The sequence below is a fragment of the Rhinolophus sinicus genome, chromosome 2, assembly GCF_057876585.1.
Source record: "Rhinolophus sinicus isolate RSI-liver-muscle chromosome 2, RSI-T2T, whole genome shotgun sequence".
NCBI classification, from domain to species: domain Eukaryota; kingdom Metazoa; phylum Chordata; class Mammalia; order Chiroptera; family Rhinolophidae; genus Rhinolophus; species Rhinolophus sinicus.
In genome coordinates this window covers 64,287,507-64,307,500 of record NC_142502.1, presented here as the reverse complement: position 1 = coordinate 64,307,500, position 19,994 = coordinate 64,287,507, and the positions used below count along the sequence as shown (strand labels likewise).

Sequence of the window (19,994 nt, the reverse complement as noted above, 5' to 3'; positions counted from 1 at the left end):
TTCTTTTGTATCCCACATACGGCAATGGACAGAAAACTGGCCTGATATAGTTAAGTACAGTGATTACTGTTCCTCCATCAAATAGCTGTTATCCCTCTTCCTCCTTAAAAACCAATTACCAACCAGTATTTTTAAATAGCAAACTTTTCTTACCCAGCTAAAAGTTATTCTCACTGTCTTAATCAGCAGATATCCCTTTACAGATGTTAAAAAAGATTCAACTAATCAATACAACACATTACATACTTGTTTTCTTACCTTAATAAACTATGTTGATGGCTTACATAACTATTCATTTTTCAAAACCTATGTCTAGTGTATGAAATCTTTGGGGTATCAAGAAACAATGTGTATTGGTAAAGCAGCCTCTCACTGGTACAAAGGAAGCTGAGTTTATCATAATTGGAGGTTTACTATGTCCTACCTCTGAGAAAAAACTCTCTACCCTTTAACCAAAAGTATTATTAAGACTTTTGGATAGCTAATACTTAAAAAACACATATTCGGCAGCACATTTTGTAAAATATAGTAGGAGCTATCCTAGATTTTCATTTATTACACAAAATTCCAATTATTTAGAATTATGAGTATTTTCGCATTATGGTCCAAGAGCTCAATAAACATTTCTAAACATTCTTAGCATTTCTCTGTGCCTCAAAGCTTTCAAGTCTCTGAAAGGTAAAGGCATTTTATGGATTTCACAGGTTTGAGCAACACCTGTTATTCACCAGTTAATCTACCAACATTAAAAATTTATACAACTTTCACTTACATTTGATTCTTTGCTGCTTGCCTCTGAGCTTTTCTTTCTTTCCTTTTCTGATCTGGTGGCTTAGCAAAAACAATTTCAATATTTTCTCCCTCCAAGTCCTTGCCATTCATTTCTTCCATAGCCTTAAAAAAATTGGTGTTAATTAATATGAGGCCATCAAAATAAATGATTCACTTAAAGATAAAAAATCATTTATCATTAATGTTGGAAAGATGAGATAAAATAGGAGTTGTTAGATTTTATTTAAAGATCCAGCTCTTCTTAGTTAGTTATGCAATTTGCTAAGGCCTATATAAGTTAGCTTGAGTAGATTATCTGACCCGAGTGTCCTTCAATTTTTTAAAACATCCTGATTCTAGAATGTTTAGTCTAATTCAGAGGCCTATAATTCCCCGTTATTTACCTTGACAGCACCATCGCGCTCATCAAAATGAATGAAAGCATAATCTTTTAGTTTCTTCACTCGTTCCAGTTTCCCAAACTGACTAAACGCCTTTTCTAAAATCTCTTCTGTTACAGTATTGGCAAGGTTGCGTACAAACAGCACTTTTACCTGAAATTTAAGAAAAAAACAGAAACTCCCTGATATTTCCAAAGGGTTCAACTTCCAAAATGCAACCACCCACCCTGCAAAATTAACTTTACTTACAACTCATTAGAAAAATATCAGAAATAAAAAGATAGACCAAGTTTTCATTTGGGTAAATACCAAGAAGTGTGACTACTAGATCTAATGGGTAAAAAACCTGAACAGACATCTCACCAAAGAAGATATACAGGTAGCTGGCATACAGACATATGAAGAGATGCTCAACATCTTATGTCATTAGGAAAATGCAAATTAAAAGTGAGATGCCACTACTCCCCTATTAGAATGGCCAGAATCTAAAACACTAACATAACCATATGCTGAGGATATGGAGCAATAGGGGTATTGCTGGTAGGAATACAAAATGGTACAGCCAATTTGGAGAAATGTTTGGCAGCTACTTACAAAACTAAACATACTTTTACTATGTGATCCAGCAATTGCCATTTCTTGTTATTTACCCAAATGAACTGAAAACACATCCACACAAAAATCTGCGTGCAGATATTTATAGCAGCTTTGTTCTTAATTGCCAAAACTTGGAAGCAACCAAGACATCCTTTTGTAGATGAATGGATAAACTGTAGTATTCCCAGACAATGGAATATTATTCAGTGCTAAAAGAAATCAGCTATCAAGCCATGAAAAGACATGGAGGAACCTTAAATGCATATAACATATAAGTAAAAGAAAATTAGCTTAATCAGCTATATACTATGTGATTCCAACTATATGACATTTGGGGAAAGGGAAAACTATGGGGACAGTAAAAAATCAATAGTTCCAAGGGGTTTGAGAGGAAGAAGGATGAATAGGCAGATCAGGGAGGATTCTTAGGGGAGTGAAACTATTATATATGATACTATAATGGCAAACATTTGTCAAACCCACAGAATGTACAACACTAAGAGTGACTCCTCATATAAACTATGGGCTTTGAGTTATAATAATGTGTCAATGCAGGTTCACTGCATTTAACAAATGTACCTCTGGTGTAGATGCTGATCATGAAGGGAGGCTGTGTATGTGTGTGGGCAGGTGATACCATTTCCCAGAAAATAAAACCTAGCCGGACCATCAGCTCTAATGCGTCTTTTGGAGCAAAAATTAATATTAAGACCCGGTCTTATTTTAATATTTTAAAATAAGACCGGGTCTTATATAACACAACATAAGACCGGATCTTATATTAATTTTTGCTCCAAAAGACGCATTAGAGCTGATGGTCCGGCTAAGTCTTATTTTCGGGGAAACACAGTATACAAGAACTGTAGTTTCTGCTCAAAAAAAAAAAATTTAAAAGCCTATATGCTTAGTAGTTTTTATTAGTCATTATTTTGCCATCAAAATGGAGGTGGTTATTTCCTAACAATATGAATACCATACCCTTTGAGATAGCTGTTGAACATTTAACACTTAACATAGGTGATCAAAACTAATCAGGACCTGCTTTTAAAATCTTAGATAAAAAGGGGAAAGAGTATTCAAAATATTGTTAAGGGGAATTCTTTCAATCCTGAAAGCTCCTCAGAGTACAATTATAAAATGTGACTTTTTGGGCTAAGAAACATTATCACTTCCTCCTAAAATACACAAAATAGCATCCAAATTTCTTAAAGTGCTAACCCAATGAGAGCTTAACAGGCGAGAGAAAAATAGAATCTTAAGAATCTTCTGTGCTCAAGACCACTTATCCTTTCAGTCTTCACAGTTCTAGCATTTCACTCTTCTCTTGATTTAAGTGAATTTGTTGTATCTGCTAGCCTATAACCATTAAGGGGGATTCTTAAAAAACAAAGGATAGAATAACTTAACTGCAAATTGCACTACTGAGTAAAGTGTTGACTCAAGAGCTATTTGTTCTCATAGGATGTCTCAACTGACTGCTGAAGCAGGATACCTAATAATAGCAAAACCTTGTAACTGCAGCAGCTCTGCTCTGGCCAATACAGTTCACTATTTTTAGTAGAAGTTTTAACACAAAAACCATGTAAGCTAATGGCGCCATTCTCAAAAATTCACAGAAATTGCTTAGAATCCACACAAAAATGGAAGTGAACCATCTCCACAGCATGTAGGCTAACATCACCATGGGTATGACAGCTACCCAGTTATGGCCAAGTGTCCACGAATAAATTTTTGTATTCACTCTCCAAGCACATAGTACTATTTCTGGTGTGTGGCCTTAATAAAGAACATTTCTATCTTACTTTTAAAAATACGGTTTAAAAAAGTACACAATCTCTTTTATAAGTTCTTTTTTACCCCTCTAAATCCTTTCCCTTCCCCTTCCCTCCCATCAACCCCTTAAAAAATTTAACTTGACTGCCATTACCTTTGCCATAACCTCGGGATCAGGATCTTCTATGGGATCAGCCCATTCAACAGTTCCAACATTTCCCCAGACCTTGACTTTACCACTCATTAACCTGCGCCTTGCCTGAGCAGCTGTTTTGTGATCTTCATATTCGAGGAAGCAAAAACCTCTGTTTTTTTTCTTGTCGTCTGGTTGGTGGTATAAAATGACGTCTGTAAGACCCTCTGAAATTAAGCAACCATTCCAGGGAAATTAGATAAAATAAGCCAAGAACAAGTAGATCAAAAGGTTAATTTTTCTAATACTTGAGTATCAAAATAAAACATAATCACTTATCTTTACAAATTTACCTAATCTGTACTTTAAAGTGTTCCCAACACAGAAATTTCCATGAAAAGATATTTGTTTTAATTAGACCTAAGGACTATTCTGCTTCCATTAATGGTAGAGGCATAAAACCTTTACATTAACTGCTTTAAGAAAGTGGAAGTATAGGTCAGACAGGTTAAGTATTTTTATTATGCAAGTAAAAACAAAATTTTTAATGACACTTTTCTAGCCTCAGATATCAATAGCTTTATTTCAAATGAAATAGTATATTAGTTATTACAGAAGAATTTCAAATGTTCCTGGATACTAATAACAGGCTGATAATTTGCTCAATATTCTAGGCAGACAAAAACATTTTAATAAAAGCAGACTGTCATTTGGAAACTTAAAAAATGCTTTACAGTTCAAAGAAATTGCACCATATTAACAATGTATAATATCTGCTTATAGCAAGAGTACTTATTAATCCCATAATGTGGAAAAATCAAATCATTACATAACAAGCAATCCTACTAAGAATGTCAACTATCACCGAGAAATGCATACAAATACAAAGAAATACAATCTTCCAAATCAAGGGATACGCAACAGTGATTTTACAGACTGAATTCAAATCCCAGATGCATTCCTTACAAACTAACATTCAGCAAGTTAATTCCCAAAATCCTTTGTGCCTGTTTTTCTTAACTGAAAAATAAGTTACCTATCTCATATGGTTGAAGTGAGAGAGAATACAATGAGTCAATAAGTGTAGTGTTTAAAAATTGTGCTTGTTAGGTTTTAGAGAAGTAGGCAATTAACTTCAGTATTAAAAGATACACCTCCATCCAAATAAATCCAACTTACCTGTTACTTTGCTAAATTCTTCAAGAATCTGTTCCTTGGTTTTACTCTTAGGAATAGAGCCCACAAAAAGCCTATTATTGGCAACCGAGATGCAGACACCAATGTGTTTTCCAGAACGAATTTCATGATTATTATACTGAAAGGGGAAAAAGTACACCATGTTTTTGAAATACTTATAATATCCTACAAGTGATTATAGAAAGATATGTATATCCCACATACAAATGCAACACTGTTTCTCAAGAATTTATCCTTTTAAAAAATAGTTACCATTAAGGCACTGTACAAGGGAATTGTAATCTGAGACAGATACGAAGATTGTACTGATAAAACACACTAAACAAGTTTATGTATTAAATTAATGCAAAAAACTGTCAAGACCTTTAAATTTAGGAAACTTGATAAACTAGCAATCAGGTCTGGAGCAGACCTGATTCAAAATTCAAAATGGCTGATTCCAAATTACCTTAATTTCTACTTCAATCCATCCTGCCAACCAGTTATCCTCATGCAAGGAAAACTGATTCAAATACTAGCAAGCTTTCTTTCTGTTAACCAGCACCTAAATTTATTTTTCCATATCCCCTTAACCTCTTACACAAAGTTGCAATAAAGAATTTTCGGTTTCAAATACTCAAGTCTAAAAGGGAGAACCTTGTAGTCTGAATCCAACCCTACATTTTCGCGCATTTCATTTTCATGAAAACTGCAATAAAATTGGAGAAAAACAAGTAGATTATAGTGGAAGTATAGAAGTAACTATAAAACTACAGTAAAACACAAACTTAATCTTCATGTAACCATATCCTATAGAAGGGTGAAATACTGAAGAGGAAAAACACAATCTGTCAAAGTGACAAATCTATTGATCAGTATTTACAACATAAAACATATATTTAGTCAGAAAATTGATTCCTCCCTGTCCCTCTCTCCATCACAAGATATTCAAATTTAAACATAAAGCTCAAATACCCTTACTCCGGTTCAGAAATAGTTGTACTTTCTACCCCATTGACTCAGTTCACTCTATCCAAGTCTCTGGTCATCATGATCCCAGGATTTTCTATTCTCTATACTTATGCCAGAGACTTTTTTTTTTTTTAATGACAAATTTGCCTATTAAAAAAAAAAATCTCTCAAAAGCTTCCCATCACCAAAAAGATAAAGTTCAACTACTTGGACATTACTTAAGTCTGTCCTAAAAATCCCTATTACTTCCCTTGTCTCTCCATAACACCGTAATCTAAGCTATTTACATCATTCCTCAGTTTTCATACTGTTAAGTCTCTAAATAAAATGCTTTCCCTGAAACCTCCACCATCCAAACTCCTCTGCATACTTGTAGATTTGTGCTCAACCATCAAAATACTCTACAATCCCTAAATCCTATAAAGGTCAACAAAAACACACTTCTAATTTAACACAGAGCAATAGTTCTCAACAGGATTGATTTTGCCCCCAAAGGGGACATTTGATAACGTCTAGACATTTTTGGTTACCAACGAAGGGTGGGAGGCTTGCTGCTGGTATTTAGTGGGGAAGTGAAGGCCAGAGATGTTACTAAACTATAATTCACAGGGTAACAAAGAATTATGTTGTCTAAAACATCAATACTACTGTGTAGGGTTTCCGGGCGGGAATTCCCACCCGTTCTCGGGAAAATTTTTTTTTTTCTCCCACTTTTCCATTCCAGAAATCCCGAGAAAAGTTGGTCGGGAAACAGGGAAAATCGGCTCCTTGAACTCAGGTGGTTGGTAGTACTGGCCGTCACTTTGTGGGAATGATTCATTGTGGAAAACAGAAAACAGTTTATATCTCAGGATTTGGGAACGGGAAAGTGAAAAAATTCCTGAGAACGGGCAGGAATCCCTGTCTGGAAACCCTAGTACTGAGGTTGAGAAATTGTGACTGTTTTCTCATAGGATTTATATTCTATTTACACCAAAAATCTCTTAAAACTTGAAATATACAGATTACCTGCAAACAGTAGAGCTATGGACGAATCCATCACTGCATGAGATTATATGGACAAGTAGACCACAACACCTGTTTCACAAATAAATAAACTAACGAATTGTTTTAAGATGTGCGTTTCCTAGATTTTTTTATAACCTAGCATCAAATAAATTAAGTGAAAGTCAATGGCTTTCTGTTTGGTCATCTATTCTGTAACTCCAGGAGTTGACAAAAACAATTAAAATATCAAAAAGAGAATGGAAGGTAATGCAAGTATTTTGATAAACAGGAGTTATTTTGAATTTGACAGGATGTGGTGTCATTTTCTCTTTTTGTGTTTTAATTTTCCAAATGTTCTAAAAGCAGGAGCTGTTTACTATAAGGAAATACCTGTTTAAAAAAAACTTGTAAAACATAAAATTCTTGGTAATACCACTTCCAGCAATATTAACAACGCTGCTTCAAAGTAGTAATGACTATTTCCATTATTATCTACAGCAAAGTTCTTCCTTTCTAACCCGTTATCACTAGCCCTGCGATGGTTAATCAAGGCAGGGTAGGTAGAAGGTATATTTAGGAGGGCTGTGATCTTTGAACAACATTAATAACACTGAAGATTTGGCAGGATTTATAAAGTAAACTGTAACTCTTCATCCCTATTTTACTTGAAACTATAGATAACCCTTAAGAAGTAAACTGGCTCTCCAATGAAAATAGCCATTAAAGGAGCAAAGTAGACTTTCTGAGCATATTATTCAAATAAAGCTAAAGTACCTAGAAATAAACATTTCTTGAAGCAATGCCCCATCTTCCATCTACAGATTAACCATGCACTTTCATATGTATATCTGAATTGCATAACATTCCTCACTCTTTAAAGGCCAATCTATCACCATAAATTAAAAAATAAACTCTGTATCCCAGCAGGTAGGTGGGTGACAGTGAGTTAGATGGTACAAGGGCATTACAAACATTGTCCTGAACTCTAATAGACATTCTCATTTACTGATAAACCCTAACTCTCAAGAGTTAGTATATCAGAATACTATCATTAGGTTTAAAAATTTGTAATAAGTGATGCTTTTTCAAACTCTGGGAAGGTGGGCACTGACGTTAAAGAAATTTCAGAAATATACCGTATTTTGCTGTGTATAATGCACACTTTTGGTCCCAGATTTGTAAGGGAAAAATAAGGATGTGCATTATACATGGGTACCACTAATTCCGTTATCTATATAAATGTTTTTAATTCTTTTACTTATGCAATAACGACATCCATATGCAAAATAATACCCTGGGATACGATAATCTGTTTTGTTGAATTTACAATGAACTTGCAACGATGAAGAGTTCCTGGCCTTCTATGATGCGTAAGTATCATAAATTTGTTACCGGTACATAAAATTTTCTGTATCATAATATGTCAAAAAAACAAATGCTAAAATTCCTTTATAATACCAAAAACAAGCACTTGAATGTAAATAAAAAAAATTTTGAATTAAAAAATTAAAACGAAAGATTTTTTTTTGCCCCCTGAAAGTTTGGGCCAAATACGTAGGTGTGCATTATACATGGCAAAATACGTAGCTTTCAGATCCAGTACCACAGTGAGGTGACCATATAAAATAAAGATGAACTTTGAACATTAATCAATGCAGTTTCAGTATTTCAAACACCAAAACAGGAGTTGTACAGTCTGGAATATTTGTCATCTAGGCTCAAAATACCAAGTCACTTTTTCCTTCCCTCCTAGCCAATCACCAAATCCCCAGAAATGTAGTAATCTCAGATCTGGAATCTGATCCAGAAGTGGCTGCTCAGTCCTAACACTTCTTATAGCAGCAAAAACCATTACTTGCCAAGCCTGTCCACTTTATTTTTAAACATTTCTTAATTAAAAAGTGTTCTTTACATTTAAGTCAAAATTTACCTACCTAAAAATTCTACAATAAATCTATTTTCTCCCCCAAAATGACAGCACTTCATACACCTGCACACAATGCTCATGACTCAATTGTTCTCTATGCTTAGCTAATCATTCCTTCCCTGATATTAGCAAACTAAAGTACTTCTAAGAGTAACCAGTGACATCCATAATATTGCAGATGCAGAATGAGACTGAGGAGTCTACAATTAAGCTAGAGACTATTACTAATATTCCACTTCTAGATACCACGCCTCTATAACCTATAGTCCATGATTTTCTTAGCTTATTTGGCAACTACACCACACTGCTGACTCACACTACAGCTTACCTGTGATATTGTGTATACAACTTGTCTTTATCCCCTCCCTCTTAATTCCATCTTGCTGATGTGAACTATCTGTTCCAGGCTATCAAAATCTTTTCATATCCTATTATGTATGCCACCCGGGGCATTTATCACTACACCCACATTCAAGTCACCAAACATTTCAAGGGCAGTCCAACTATGCCCTCATTTGAATCATTGGTAAAAAATGGAATAGAACCTACCACATACCGCTACCTATCATTTCTCCCTTCAAAATCTTTAACCTCTCTCCTTTCTACTGCTGCCTCTGCGGGCCTTTATTCTCTTCATCCAAACATCCTTCATTATTCTACCATTTACATCATGCTACCCACACTAAAGCTCAACATTTTAATGGCACCAAGTTAGCCCAGCAGTCATGACTAATGCCTCTGGCACCGACTTTACACAAGTTTTATCTCTTCTTTCCACAAAACACTGTTTCAACTAGTCACCTATTTCCTTCAATGTCCTGCTCAACTCTTTTTATCACAAAGCCTTCTCTCACAACCCCAACCCAAAGCAATCTATCCCTTCATCTCTCCGTTACCCTTTGAACCACCTGCTTCCACTTTAATTGTAATTAGCCTCTCATGTCCTATAAAAGCTAAAGAGATGAATCAAATTACCTTGTATGCCCATAGTAAAAGTTTTCATGTTAAAAACAAACTAAATATTTGATAAATAGCTACTAAAATATTTTGTGGACCTACCTTGTCAGTTGCATTCATCAAAATGGCTGTACACATTACACTGGTGTATACAACCACTTTGGTGAACCATCAGTAGCTGTAAAATTAACTTTTAATGTGCAAATAGAGATCAACCATTCCAGTGTTTGTAACACAGGCACTATTAACATTTTCACTATATGGTATTCCACTATGGGACTCTATTGGGCATTGCAGCACCAGGGGTCCTAAGCTCCAATTCCAACAGCACACCACACAAATACACACATAAACACTTGCCTGACCTTCCTCCTGGTCTTCCTCCTGATGACAACATCAAACACTACATATGCTTCCAAATATCCTGGGGGGTGAGAGGGAAAGCTTCATCCCCCGTTCATCTACCATAATCCCTTTGACTGAAGGTAGCACAGAATAACTGCAAATGGAAGCTAGAGAAGTTTGAAGTAGCAAAATGGCTCTTGGCTAATATGGGAGTATTATAAATTCTTGTGTCAAATAATGGATTAGATGGCACTGGTCAGCCAGTCAGGTTATTTATCCAGCACCTACTACACAGGGCACTTTTGTAAACGTCGGAGAATACCGGGGAAAAAAGAGCTTACATTCTGATGGGGAGAGACAGAAGCAAATTATAAAGTCAAGAAATTCTAAGTACATCTAAGAATTCTATTTTATCATATTCAGGATACTGTCACAGGGCAGTTGGGTGCTGCTCAAAGTCAGAAAAGACCTTCTAAGATTGATAAGGCAGCAGCCATGATAACTGGTTGAAGTGTTAGAAAGCAGAAGAGCAGAAGGCAGCCTTGACATAGAACTGGTCACAGCTTAGGCGGAAAACAAAAAAGGCACAAAGTATGGATGGAAGGGTAATACAAAAGAGTAGGAGAGAGGTAATAAGAAACTTGATCAGATAGGGCCTCCTTTGGAAGGTATTAAGAGCTTTCAGCATGGGAATGTTGTGATCTAATCTATGCTGCTGAATGGTAAGACTGTAAAGGAGCAATGGAGAGCAGTGAGAATGCTCTCGAATGGTACTTTAGAATGGTGGCAGCGGTGAAGATGGTAAAAAGTGGCTAGATGCCAAAAATATTTTGGCAGTAAAGACTGGACTTCCTGAGCTCCTTTTAACACTACCTAAACCACTACATAATTTAAAGATTCAGGCTATCAGGTGACATAACTTGTACTGCTGGCTTAATATGTTATGTCTGCTTAATAGGCACTCCTAAACAAACGTGGTAGGTATCAAACTAAAGCAGTATGACCTCAGGCAAGCCACCACCCAGCCTATTTACTCTTCTGCAGAATGAAAATAATTTCACTTACCTTGAAGAACAGATTGAGGTAGTATTTAAAGGTAATAATGTAGCACCTAGAACAGTTCCTGTACCTTAACAAGCACTCAAGTGGTAGGATTTACCTTTTCATAAATTTAGATCCTGCTCTCCTAGATTATCACCATTTAGATTAATATTTTTGTTCCCCAAAATACAAGGTAAGTATTGGCTGAAAATAGTCATTTAAGAAGTTTGCAGTTGCTTCTAACTTCATGCCTCTTCTTCAGCTGTTAACATTAACCCATTTTTTTTTTACAAGTAATTCAGATACATATCTAAAGTCTACAGCTTTTAATCTAGGGGGGAAATTAATGCCAATCACATCAAAAGGGACGAATACATAACCTATTTTAATAAAATATTCAAAGCACAGGAAAGAGATGGTGCTTCAATCTTGTCTGATCTATAAGAAATGCAAGAGCCATGTTCTCAACATTTGATTACCTACTAGAATGACAGTTCTATTAGCATATATAAAAATTCACCTTGGATAGAGTTGTAATTTGAGTAGACTCTCATGATATGACACAATTAGAGATAGTTTTCAAAATACGTTCCCTGAGGAATATATTTAGGAAAGGGGTACTCATTTTTTTTTAAAGAAATCTATTTTTCCAAGTAGCATACTTTCTAATGTTAATCCCTTAACCATTTACCATTTCCACAAATATAAAGCAGCAAAACATCAAAATCAACTTGAGATTTGTATTTCCCTAGAATGTTTCATTTCCTCAAAAGTCTAGTCTTTTCTTTCACTGTTGAATTAAGGCAAATCTCCCAATTCTACTTTCACCATAATCCTAGCCACAGTGAATCATCTTTTTAAAAAGCAATGATACGTTCAATTCATCCCATTTTATGTATACCACTACCACTAAGAATATCTTTAAGGACTCAAATCACAAACCCAGAAAAAAAAGTTTAAAAAGTTTAGGACAAGAGTTAGTCCTACACCAGTCAAAATGGCCACTTGGTGATCTATGGAAATTTTCTGTATTAAAGTTAAAAAACTTAACTATACGAATAAGACTATACACTAAGCCCACACTAATGCAATGTTGGATTCTACTATCTGCTAAACAGAGGCAATTGTCCACACTGAAACGTATTTCATAATGCATATCTACTGGAACTCAAAATCATCACATTACAACTGAATTATGTATCACCTTCCTCTAATGAAGTATCTTTACTAAAAAGTTTCTGGAAATCGTCTAGAAATAAGTTCTAGTTGAGGACCCCATAATTAGTGCATTTTGGTAGCAAAAATTAAGTAGCCTACAAATGTTGGTGTAATGATTCCTTTTAAAAATGTTAATAAATTACTTGTAATACTAAGTAACTATGCTTATTAAACAAAATTAAAACTTGATATAACCTAGTAAATGAAATGGGTCTGACATCACTGTCTAGATCCTGTACTAGCTTTTTATAGGTAAGATACCACCCTCACTGCCTTCACAATCATTCTACATGTCTGCATTAAAACTGCTGTTTTATTACTACCTGACAAAAATGTTCTATTCTTATAGATTAAACTGAATGATTTCTAAACTATCTTTCCAGGACCCTAAAAAGTCCTTAATTATATCTGCACTGCTTAAACTAAAATTTGGACAGCTCAATAGGGAGTGAATGGCTCCCTATAGAGCTATATCCCCTCTGAAATAGGAAGCATTCTTTAAAGAAGGGAAAAATTAGCCATGATTTAAAAAGTAAAGTAACTTTCTACTTTTGAGTAAATAATTCAGAAAAAGCTTATGTTTTATAGAAATATATATTCTCCCAAATAGCATACTTTCTAAATGTTAAGCCTTTACCATATCCAATTACACACACCAATGGGAGAGATTCAATATAAAAAGGAAAACAAAGTATACTTTTATTTTTCTCAAGGTTTCCCTTAATAGGCAATATATCTGATAGTGAGGGAAGGAAAAATAAAATTGAGGAGAAATCTGAGGATTGTAAGTTTACTTAGAATTACCCATAAAATATGTAAAGTAGATAAGGCAAGTTTAACAAGTAAGCAGCTGCCATAGTGAACCATTTACATTTCTTGGTTTGAAATTAACCCTCAGCATCAACTATAAAATGTAGAAATTTGAGTCACAAAATTTAGTGAAATTAGCTTGAAAGAGAGTTATATAACCCATAATTTGATATACTAAAATTATTTTATAAAAGTTGGGACAATAACTAGGTCCTCACCTAACATCTTGTATTTTTAAATCAAATATTGCCACTCACCACAAAGTCATTTGTTTCATTAACTAAAAATTTATCATCACAATGTCTTTGAAATATTTTTGAAAAGGGGATGGCCCAAATATGACCAGAAACTATGGAAGCCCTATCTACTAGTTACTTTCTTAAACCTTTTAACATTCCTATAAATTAAAAAAAAAAAAAAAAAACTAAGCCAGATACTTTAAAGAACCAATAACTAGGAATTCTGCCACACGATCCTGAGTTTGATCAACTAACTATACATGCAAAGAATACTGCTACAATGTATACACAGAAAATGTGAAAGGCAGTGCCTAACCAACACAGCACTGGAAAAATGTTTGGTTAACCCTTAGGCATATTAAGAAAAATATCCTAGCCTTAATTAAAGATAGTGAATATGAAAACTGCGGGGAAAACACTTACCAGTTTAACAGCCTCCTGAGCTGCTTCTTTTGTACAAAAAGTGACAAACGCATAACCTCTATTGAGACCTGTGAGTGGATCCATCATTAGACGAAGATCCCATATAGGTCCAGCTTTCTCAAATAATGGAACAAGTTCATCCTCAAACAGATCTCTTGGGATCTTCCCCACAAATATCTGTAAATTAAATATGAAGTAAAAACCATGAAGAGTTTCTTTAGGAAACCAGACACATGTTCATTTACTACAAAAGGTACAAGTTTTTAGTTTCTTTACCTCAGTGCCAACAGAAGGCTGCTGACCTGAATAAACGGAATCTGGAGGTGGTCCCCCATACTTCCTCTGTCCAGTGGTTACATCAAGTGTGTAGCCTGTTCTTTCCAAGAGTGCCTTGAAAAATTCAAATGTCATTAATACATTTAACTCACAAGACCACATCCATGCATTTAGCAGTCAAAAATCATAATCAATCTTGTTCAAACCATTTATCTTAACATTCCCTACAAATAGGTTTCTAGTGTCTGTTTTAGAATTTCCACTTAAATATACACTTGTAATAGCCCTAATTTACAGTGAAAAATCCCAAGATCCTGTTCAAATTATCTGCTGGTCAAATTACTGAGTAGTGCTTAGCAAACAACAAAAAGCTAACACTGATTCATCAACAATTTTCAAAACATGGTGTAGCTATTCTGCTAACATCTCCTTAAAAAAAAAAAAAAAGACTACACCTAATTTCGTTGGGTTTAATTCTCACCTGAAGAAGGAGCTAGATAAATTACCTCTCCTCCCAAGTCTGGATTTCTTGACCAATAAATTCCCTATATCCCCCTCTCCTAGGTACACATTGCCATTCTGGTACATTTCGCTAACCTTTATATAAATTACACTCCTCAAACGAAGTCCAGAAACTTAGGAGCTACAGGAAAAATAACCTTCTTCATTTGACATTCAAATACCATGCTTCACTGAACATGGATCATTAAAAAAAATTAAAGCAAAAATGACTTTGAAAAGTTTACGAAATTGCAACAATGTGATACGATTTCTACATTTTATCTCCCTGAAAGTGAAGTTAAAATTTACACAACTTCTAATCAGCATTTGGAGTTTCTCTTCATCCCTTATGATATGCAAAGCGCTAGAAGAAAGTAGTCCACCATTAGTCTAAGGAAAAACCCAAGAATTATTCCCCTACTCTGCCATCTCAAACCACAAAGCACACAGCCAGTGTTCTAAATAAAACTAATCTATAATAATAATTAGCTGATAAATTCTGAAATAAAAATGAACACCAGACACATGACAAAACTTAATCGAAGTGTTGTTCAATGATTTGGGGGGTCACCTCACTCTCTAAAAATGAAAATGACTAGACAAATTTTAAAAATTTTCTACTCAAAGAACATTATTTATGAAAAAATACTGTAAATGACAAAAACTCTATTCCTAAACTCTGTAACAAAAAGGCCAACAAAGCACTACATATTTTAACAGTCTTTTTCTGTTATACCCAAAGGTTTACAAAGTGTACAACACTAGGTTAGTAACAAAAATAAACGCAAATCTATTGCTATCATATAAACTAAACCATTAAATGGCTCATCTTCCCTTTTTCCCCCATGTAATCCCTATGCTTCTTTTACCTTAATCTTTATACGACCAAATAATACCTTTTAGTATGTCAATCCCTAAAAACAAAAAGGAAAAACTTATTCCTTCTGTCAAACCAGCTATAAAAATGTCTCTGCCTTCTTGCCACAATTTTAGTCACACTAACACTTTAAGCCACTCCCTTCCAAAGATAGAACTGAAAGTCACAGAAATTAAACTAAGTTTTTAACAAAATGTTAATAAGTCTCAAATATAGATTTAATTACAACTGAATAAAATTATGTAGTTCAAACACAATTCTTTCACAGCTAGACCTATGAAAGCCTCAAATTTATGAATGACATTAACAGCTAACTCCATATTCCAAGATTTACTCTTCCCATACCATTTTAAAATACCACCCAACACCTAAACTGTTCTTAATAACTGATTTTCTTAAACTATAACCCTTGGTTCAAGAGCACTGGCACATTGTATTAAGAGCACCAGGCTAAAACTAGCATGAGCACCATATTTTCTATGAACTAAAAACTACATAACTGAAAACCAACACAAAGATCAAAACGTAGTTGAATTTGAGGCCATTTACTGTTCTACATGACCTTAAAACCTTCCACTCACAGCCTCAGTTTCCTCATTTACATTTCCACACTGCTTTTAGAAATGAACGAATTAGTCTTAATAACCCATACTAATGGAGGGGGCAAATGGCACTGTTAAAATTCAAAATCCATTTGAGGGCTTGCAAGTCCACCCTAAGAAAAGCAGTCAATTGTTAAATGTACACTCTCCACCAGCATGGGGTGAACTGAACCCCTCGCATTTTGGTTCCACTGTCAGTAACCTGGACTTGTAGTTTTTCAAAAATCATCTCAAGTATGGTGAATGTATTTCTTTAAATCTTTTATTTAGAATAACAACAGCATAGATTTAACTTTAGTAGCTGGGTAACAAGAAAAACTTAAGAACAACGAATTACAAATAGTTAAAGGCAGGAACCTTTTCAAAAATATAATTAGAAATGATTAAAAAATTATCTCATGGTCATTAACTCTCAATATCTTTAAAAAAAAAATTCACACCCAAGGAATATTTACCAAAACTAGAAATAGTTAAATAAACTTTAAAACTGAAGGGAGGGAAAAAAAAAAGTTTTTTAAGTCATACCTTAATTTTTGCCTCATCTGGTCCTTTGCTAGAATCCGCTACTTTGGTCCCCTGTTTTTCTCTCTGCCTATAAGTCTTCATGACTCCACATAAAAAGGCACTTTTGTTCTGTAAAGGAATATTCCAATCATATTTAATAATTATTTCATCTGTATCTAATAAATCAAACTTAAACCATTTCAAAACTACTCAAGTTTTTTATTCTTTTTACATTGACATTACATTAACATTACCTGAACATGAGAGAGATCACTGTCTTTAAACTGCTGAAGAACTGCCAATGCACCGTCTTCATTGAATTCTTTTAAAGCTTCGATAGCTCTTTCATCTAAATCACTATGTGCAACCAGCCCTGGAGAAGAGAAAACTTAATTAGTTGTCAACCTTTAATATTTTTGGAAAGTTTTGTTTGTTTGTTTTAAAGAAAATACCACTGTTTGCCAATACAGGTACTTTTGTGCCAACTAAGAATTCTTCCATTCCTCTTACCATCTATATAATGAAAAACACACATACTTTGGGCATTCTGAACTGCACTGTAAACTAAATAAGGCCTTTCAACCACACTTACAATGAGTCAATTTCTCTTTTATCTCGTTCTGTGTCTAAGTCAGTTCTGAACACTAAGTATTTCTACAGTAAATACATAGGCTTACAAGTTCTAAAATCAACCAACAAAATACCAAGCATGACAAGTGAACCTCTGCTCCATTTCAAATAACCACTAGAAAAAGCAACAGCCACAGCAACACAGACTGCAAGTCTATAGTTACCAAAATATTTAACATGAATCCTACTATAAAAATACCCCCAAAAGTCACATGGCCTGCTCCCAACAGCTGTTGCTACCATCATATACTGATCCATCTGGCCAGCCAGCCTTGACCTCTTAACCCTTCTTTCTTCCCTCCCTCTATATACGGTACACCTTAACCTCTAGTTCACAACTATCACAACAAGGCAAAACAAAACTCCAGTTCCCACACTCATTGGAAACCACAAAAAGTTGCTATTTTAGCTCAAAGCCAGAAATCCAATAGAAAAATTTCATAATATAATTTTGCAAGTGTTAGTTCTTACCTGCAACGTAAATTTCATCTAGTTTTTCAGCAACTTTCTGTGGTAAACCAGCATCAAGTAATGTCTGAAAATTTTCTGAATGGATAACTGCAGAAGTAGTATCCATGGGCTCTTCAGTACCATTTCCATTAACATGTTCTGTAGCCATGTTTCCAGAGATCTGTTCAAACGCAATAAGCAAAATTAAACTAGGATCTTCAAAAAGGGTAGAGGACAATATGAGAGCCCCAATCTTTACTTTCTCTACCAATGTCTACACCAGCCAGCCTGCGCCTCCCTTTAAAGAAGCCTTACTTTAAAATCACTATCGCCTGACAAGCCTGATTTGGAGCGCGGGTCACTTAATGTTTTTCCTTAGCACCACCCCTGACTCACCTGCTAACACTCCCTAGGAAAAACCACATTACAAATGGAGCCCAATCAGCACGAGGACCAGCCAGCGTGCCACATGCAGCTGTGCCCATACAGAAAATGAGGTGTGTGTGGATAAAGCAAAGCTGGGCTTTTCCCTCTCAAAGGTAAACCCCCAAAGTGCGCGCTTTTCCCGCCTGCCGCTTATAGATCAGTAACAACAGCCAGCGAAGAACAAAGCGCTCATACAAGCTACCTTCCCACCACCCAATATCTCCACCCTTCACCCCCGCATCCCAAAGCCCGCCCCCGACTCCGCACCCAGAGAGGCAGCCTCACCGCTGCGGCCACCAGGAGCCCATTAGAAACACGTGCTCTGCGCCTTCAAATGTCCTACAACTTCCTCCAACGGAAACCCACCAAGTCCCAGGCCAAGACGACCGTCACCTGCTCCCAACATCAACCCGAAGCCACGGTCGGAGTTCCCGGAAAGCATCAGAAGCACAATCTCACCCCTCAACACTGAGGACGCGTCGGCGCCAGGCCACAGGCTCTCCCCGCCCCCCCAGCGCCGCCGTCTCCGCCGTGACACATGGCTCTCTCCGCCCCGGGCGCCGGCGACCCCCGGCCGCCCGCCTGCTCCGCCGAGACGTGAGCCGCGGCACTCGGTGCAAGCCCCCACCCCTCTCCCGTCCGTACAGTGACTGCAGCGCCGGGGCCAGCTGTCCCACCCGGGGGCCGGGGCCGGCAACCTGGCGGCGTGAGGGCGTTCCGCGAACTGCCCAACGCTGGCCAGACGCGGAGCACCACACAGCCCGCCGTACAACTGCGGGACAGGACCCGCTGCTCTCCGCCCACTCCCGCGCCGCGGCGACGGCCACGACAGCACCAACTCCGCCGCCGCTCGCGGGCCACGGGGCCGCCTCCTCCCTGGAGCACCGCAGACAAAGCCCGAACGGCGGCAGCACATGGAGAAAAGAAGGAAGTGGCGGTGCGGGCCGCGGCCTACTCCCAAGCCGCCCCAGTCAACGTGCTCCTCTCCCCCTTGGAATCCATTTTCCAGAAAAGCCGGTTTCTCCCCGCACCGCCCTCCCCCAGCTCCCTCCACAATGTCACGGAGCTCCCCTCCCAAACCCGGGTCCTGGCGGTCGTTACCTCCCCGTTGGGCTGCGGCGGAGGAATCCTGTCCGAGGAGATCGGGTTGCGGGAAACGCGTGCTCGCTGCTCCCTGTGTCCGGCGCGAGTGGAGCTGTTGTAAAATGGCGGCCGAAGCTCACGCCGCTGGCAGCAAACCCGATCCAGTTCCACTCGCCTCCGAGCGCGCTCCCGGTGCGCGCGCGCGCCCCCGCGTGACCCCCCCCTTCCCTCCCCTCCCCTCCCCTCCCTTCGCGCGTCCGCTTCTCACTCACTCCCTCAGCCCCTGCCCTCCTCCAGCTCCTCCTTCTCCCCCTACCACCACCACCACCACCAGCCTCCGTCCGCCTTCCTCTCTCGGCCTTTTTTCTTCCTCTCCTTACTCCTTTCCCCCACCGCTCTCACTCCTGTCCGCGGCCGCTCAGACACGAGTGGCCGCCTTTCCCTCCTCGCTTGCACGCTCACTCCTCAATCCCTCCCTCGTTCTCTCGGACGCGTCCCCCAGTCCCTGCCGAGTCGGCTCCTCTCTTTCTCTCTCCCGCGCTGACGTGACGACGTCGCCTACGACTGGGGACGCGCGCCTGCGGGCTCCGCCCTCGCGCCCCACCGCCACCCGTGCTCCTCACCCCCGGAGGGACGCGAGACCCCGCCCTTCCGCTCCGGCGGCGGCGGAGGGGCCGAGTGAATGAAAGGCCCGCCCCTTCCCCTCCCGACACTCCCCCTCCGTCTCCCCTCCAGGCGGGGCGGAGCGGGCCGGCTCATCGTGTCCCACTCGTTCTCCTTTGTCAGGAGACAGGCATCTCCCCACCCCACCCCCTCCACAGCACCACGCGCACGCCACCCCCACTGAGCTCCCACCGGCCCACCCCCGTCCCGGG

The 19,994-nt window shown here is 38.0% G+C and overlaps 1 protein-coding gene across 6 annotated transcripts in view; it reads right to left on the bottom strand.

The window, feature by feature from the left end:
* Positions 1–19,703, bottom strand: part of SYNCRIP (synaptotagmin binding cytoplasmic RNA interacting protein) — a 26,672-nt gene extending 6,969 nt beyond the window's left edge. For 4 of the 6 annotated variants that reach the window (XM_019743263.3, XM_019743264.3, XM_074333267.2 and 1 more), the window contains exons 1-10: positions 19,138–19,703; positions 17,632–17,791; positions 16,785–16,903; positions 16,552–16,659; positions 14,047–14,160; positions 13,771–13,947; positions 4,855–4,990; positions 3,697–3,902; positions 1,176–1,325; positions 773–894 (exon numbers count right to left, since the gene is read on the bottom strand). In XM_019743263.3, coding sequence (XP_019598822.1) covers positions 773–894; positions 1,176–1,325; positions 3,697–3,902; positions 4,855–4,990; positions 13,771–13,947; positions 14,047–14,160; positions 16,552–16,659; positions 16,785–16,903; positions 17,632–17,779 — 1,280 coding nt within the window. In that variant the 5' untranslated portion in view covers positions 17,780–17,791; positions 19,138–19,703. The remainder of the gene's footprint in view (positions 1–772; positions 895–1,175; positions 1,326–3,696; positions 3,903–4,854; positions 4,991–13,770; positions 13,948–14,046; positions 14,161–16,551; positions 16,660–16,784; positions 16,904–17,631; positions 17,792–19,137) is intronic. The other 2 variants (XM_019743266.2, XM_019743267.3) reach the window with 2 other exon arrangements.
* Between the last annotated feature and the right edge of the window lie 291 nt (positions 19,704–19,994).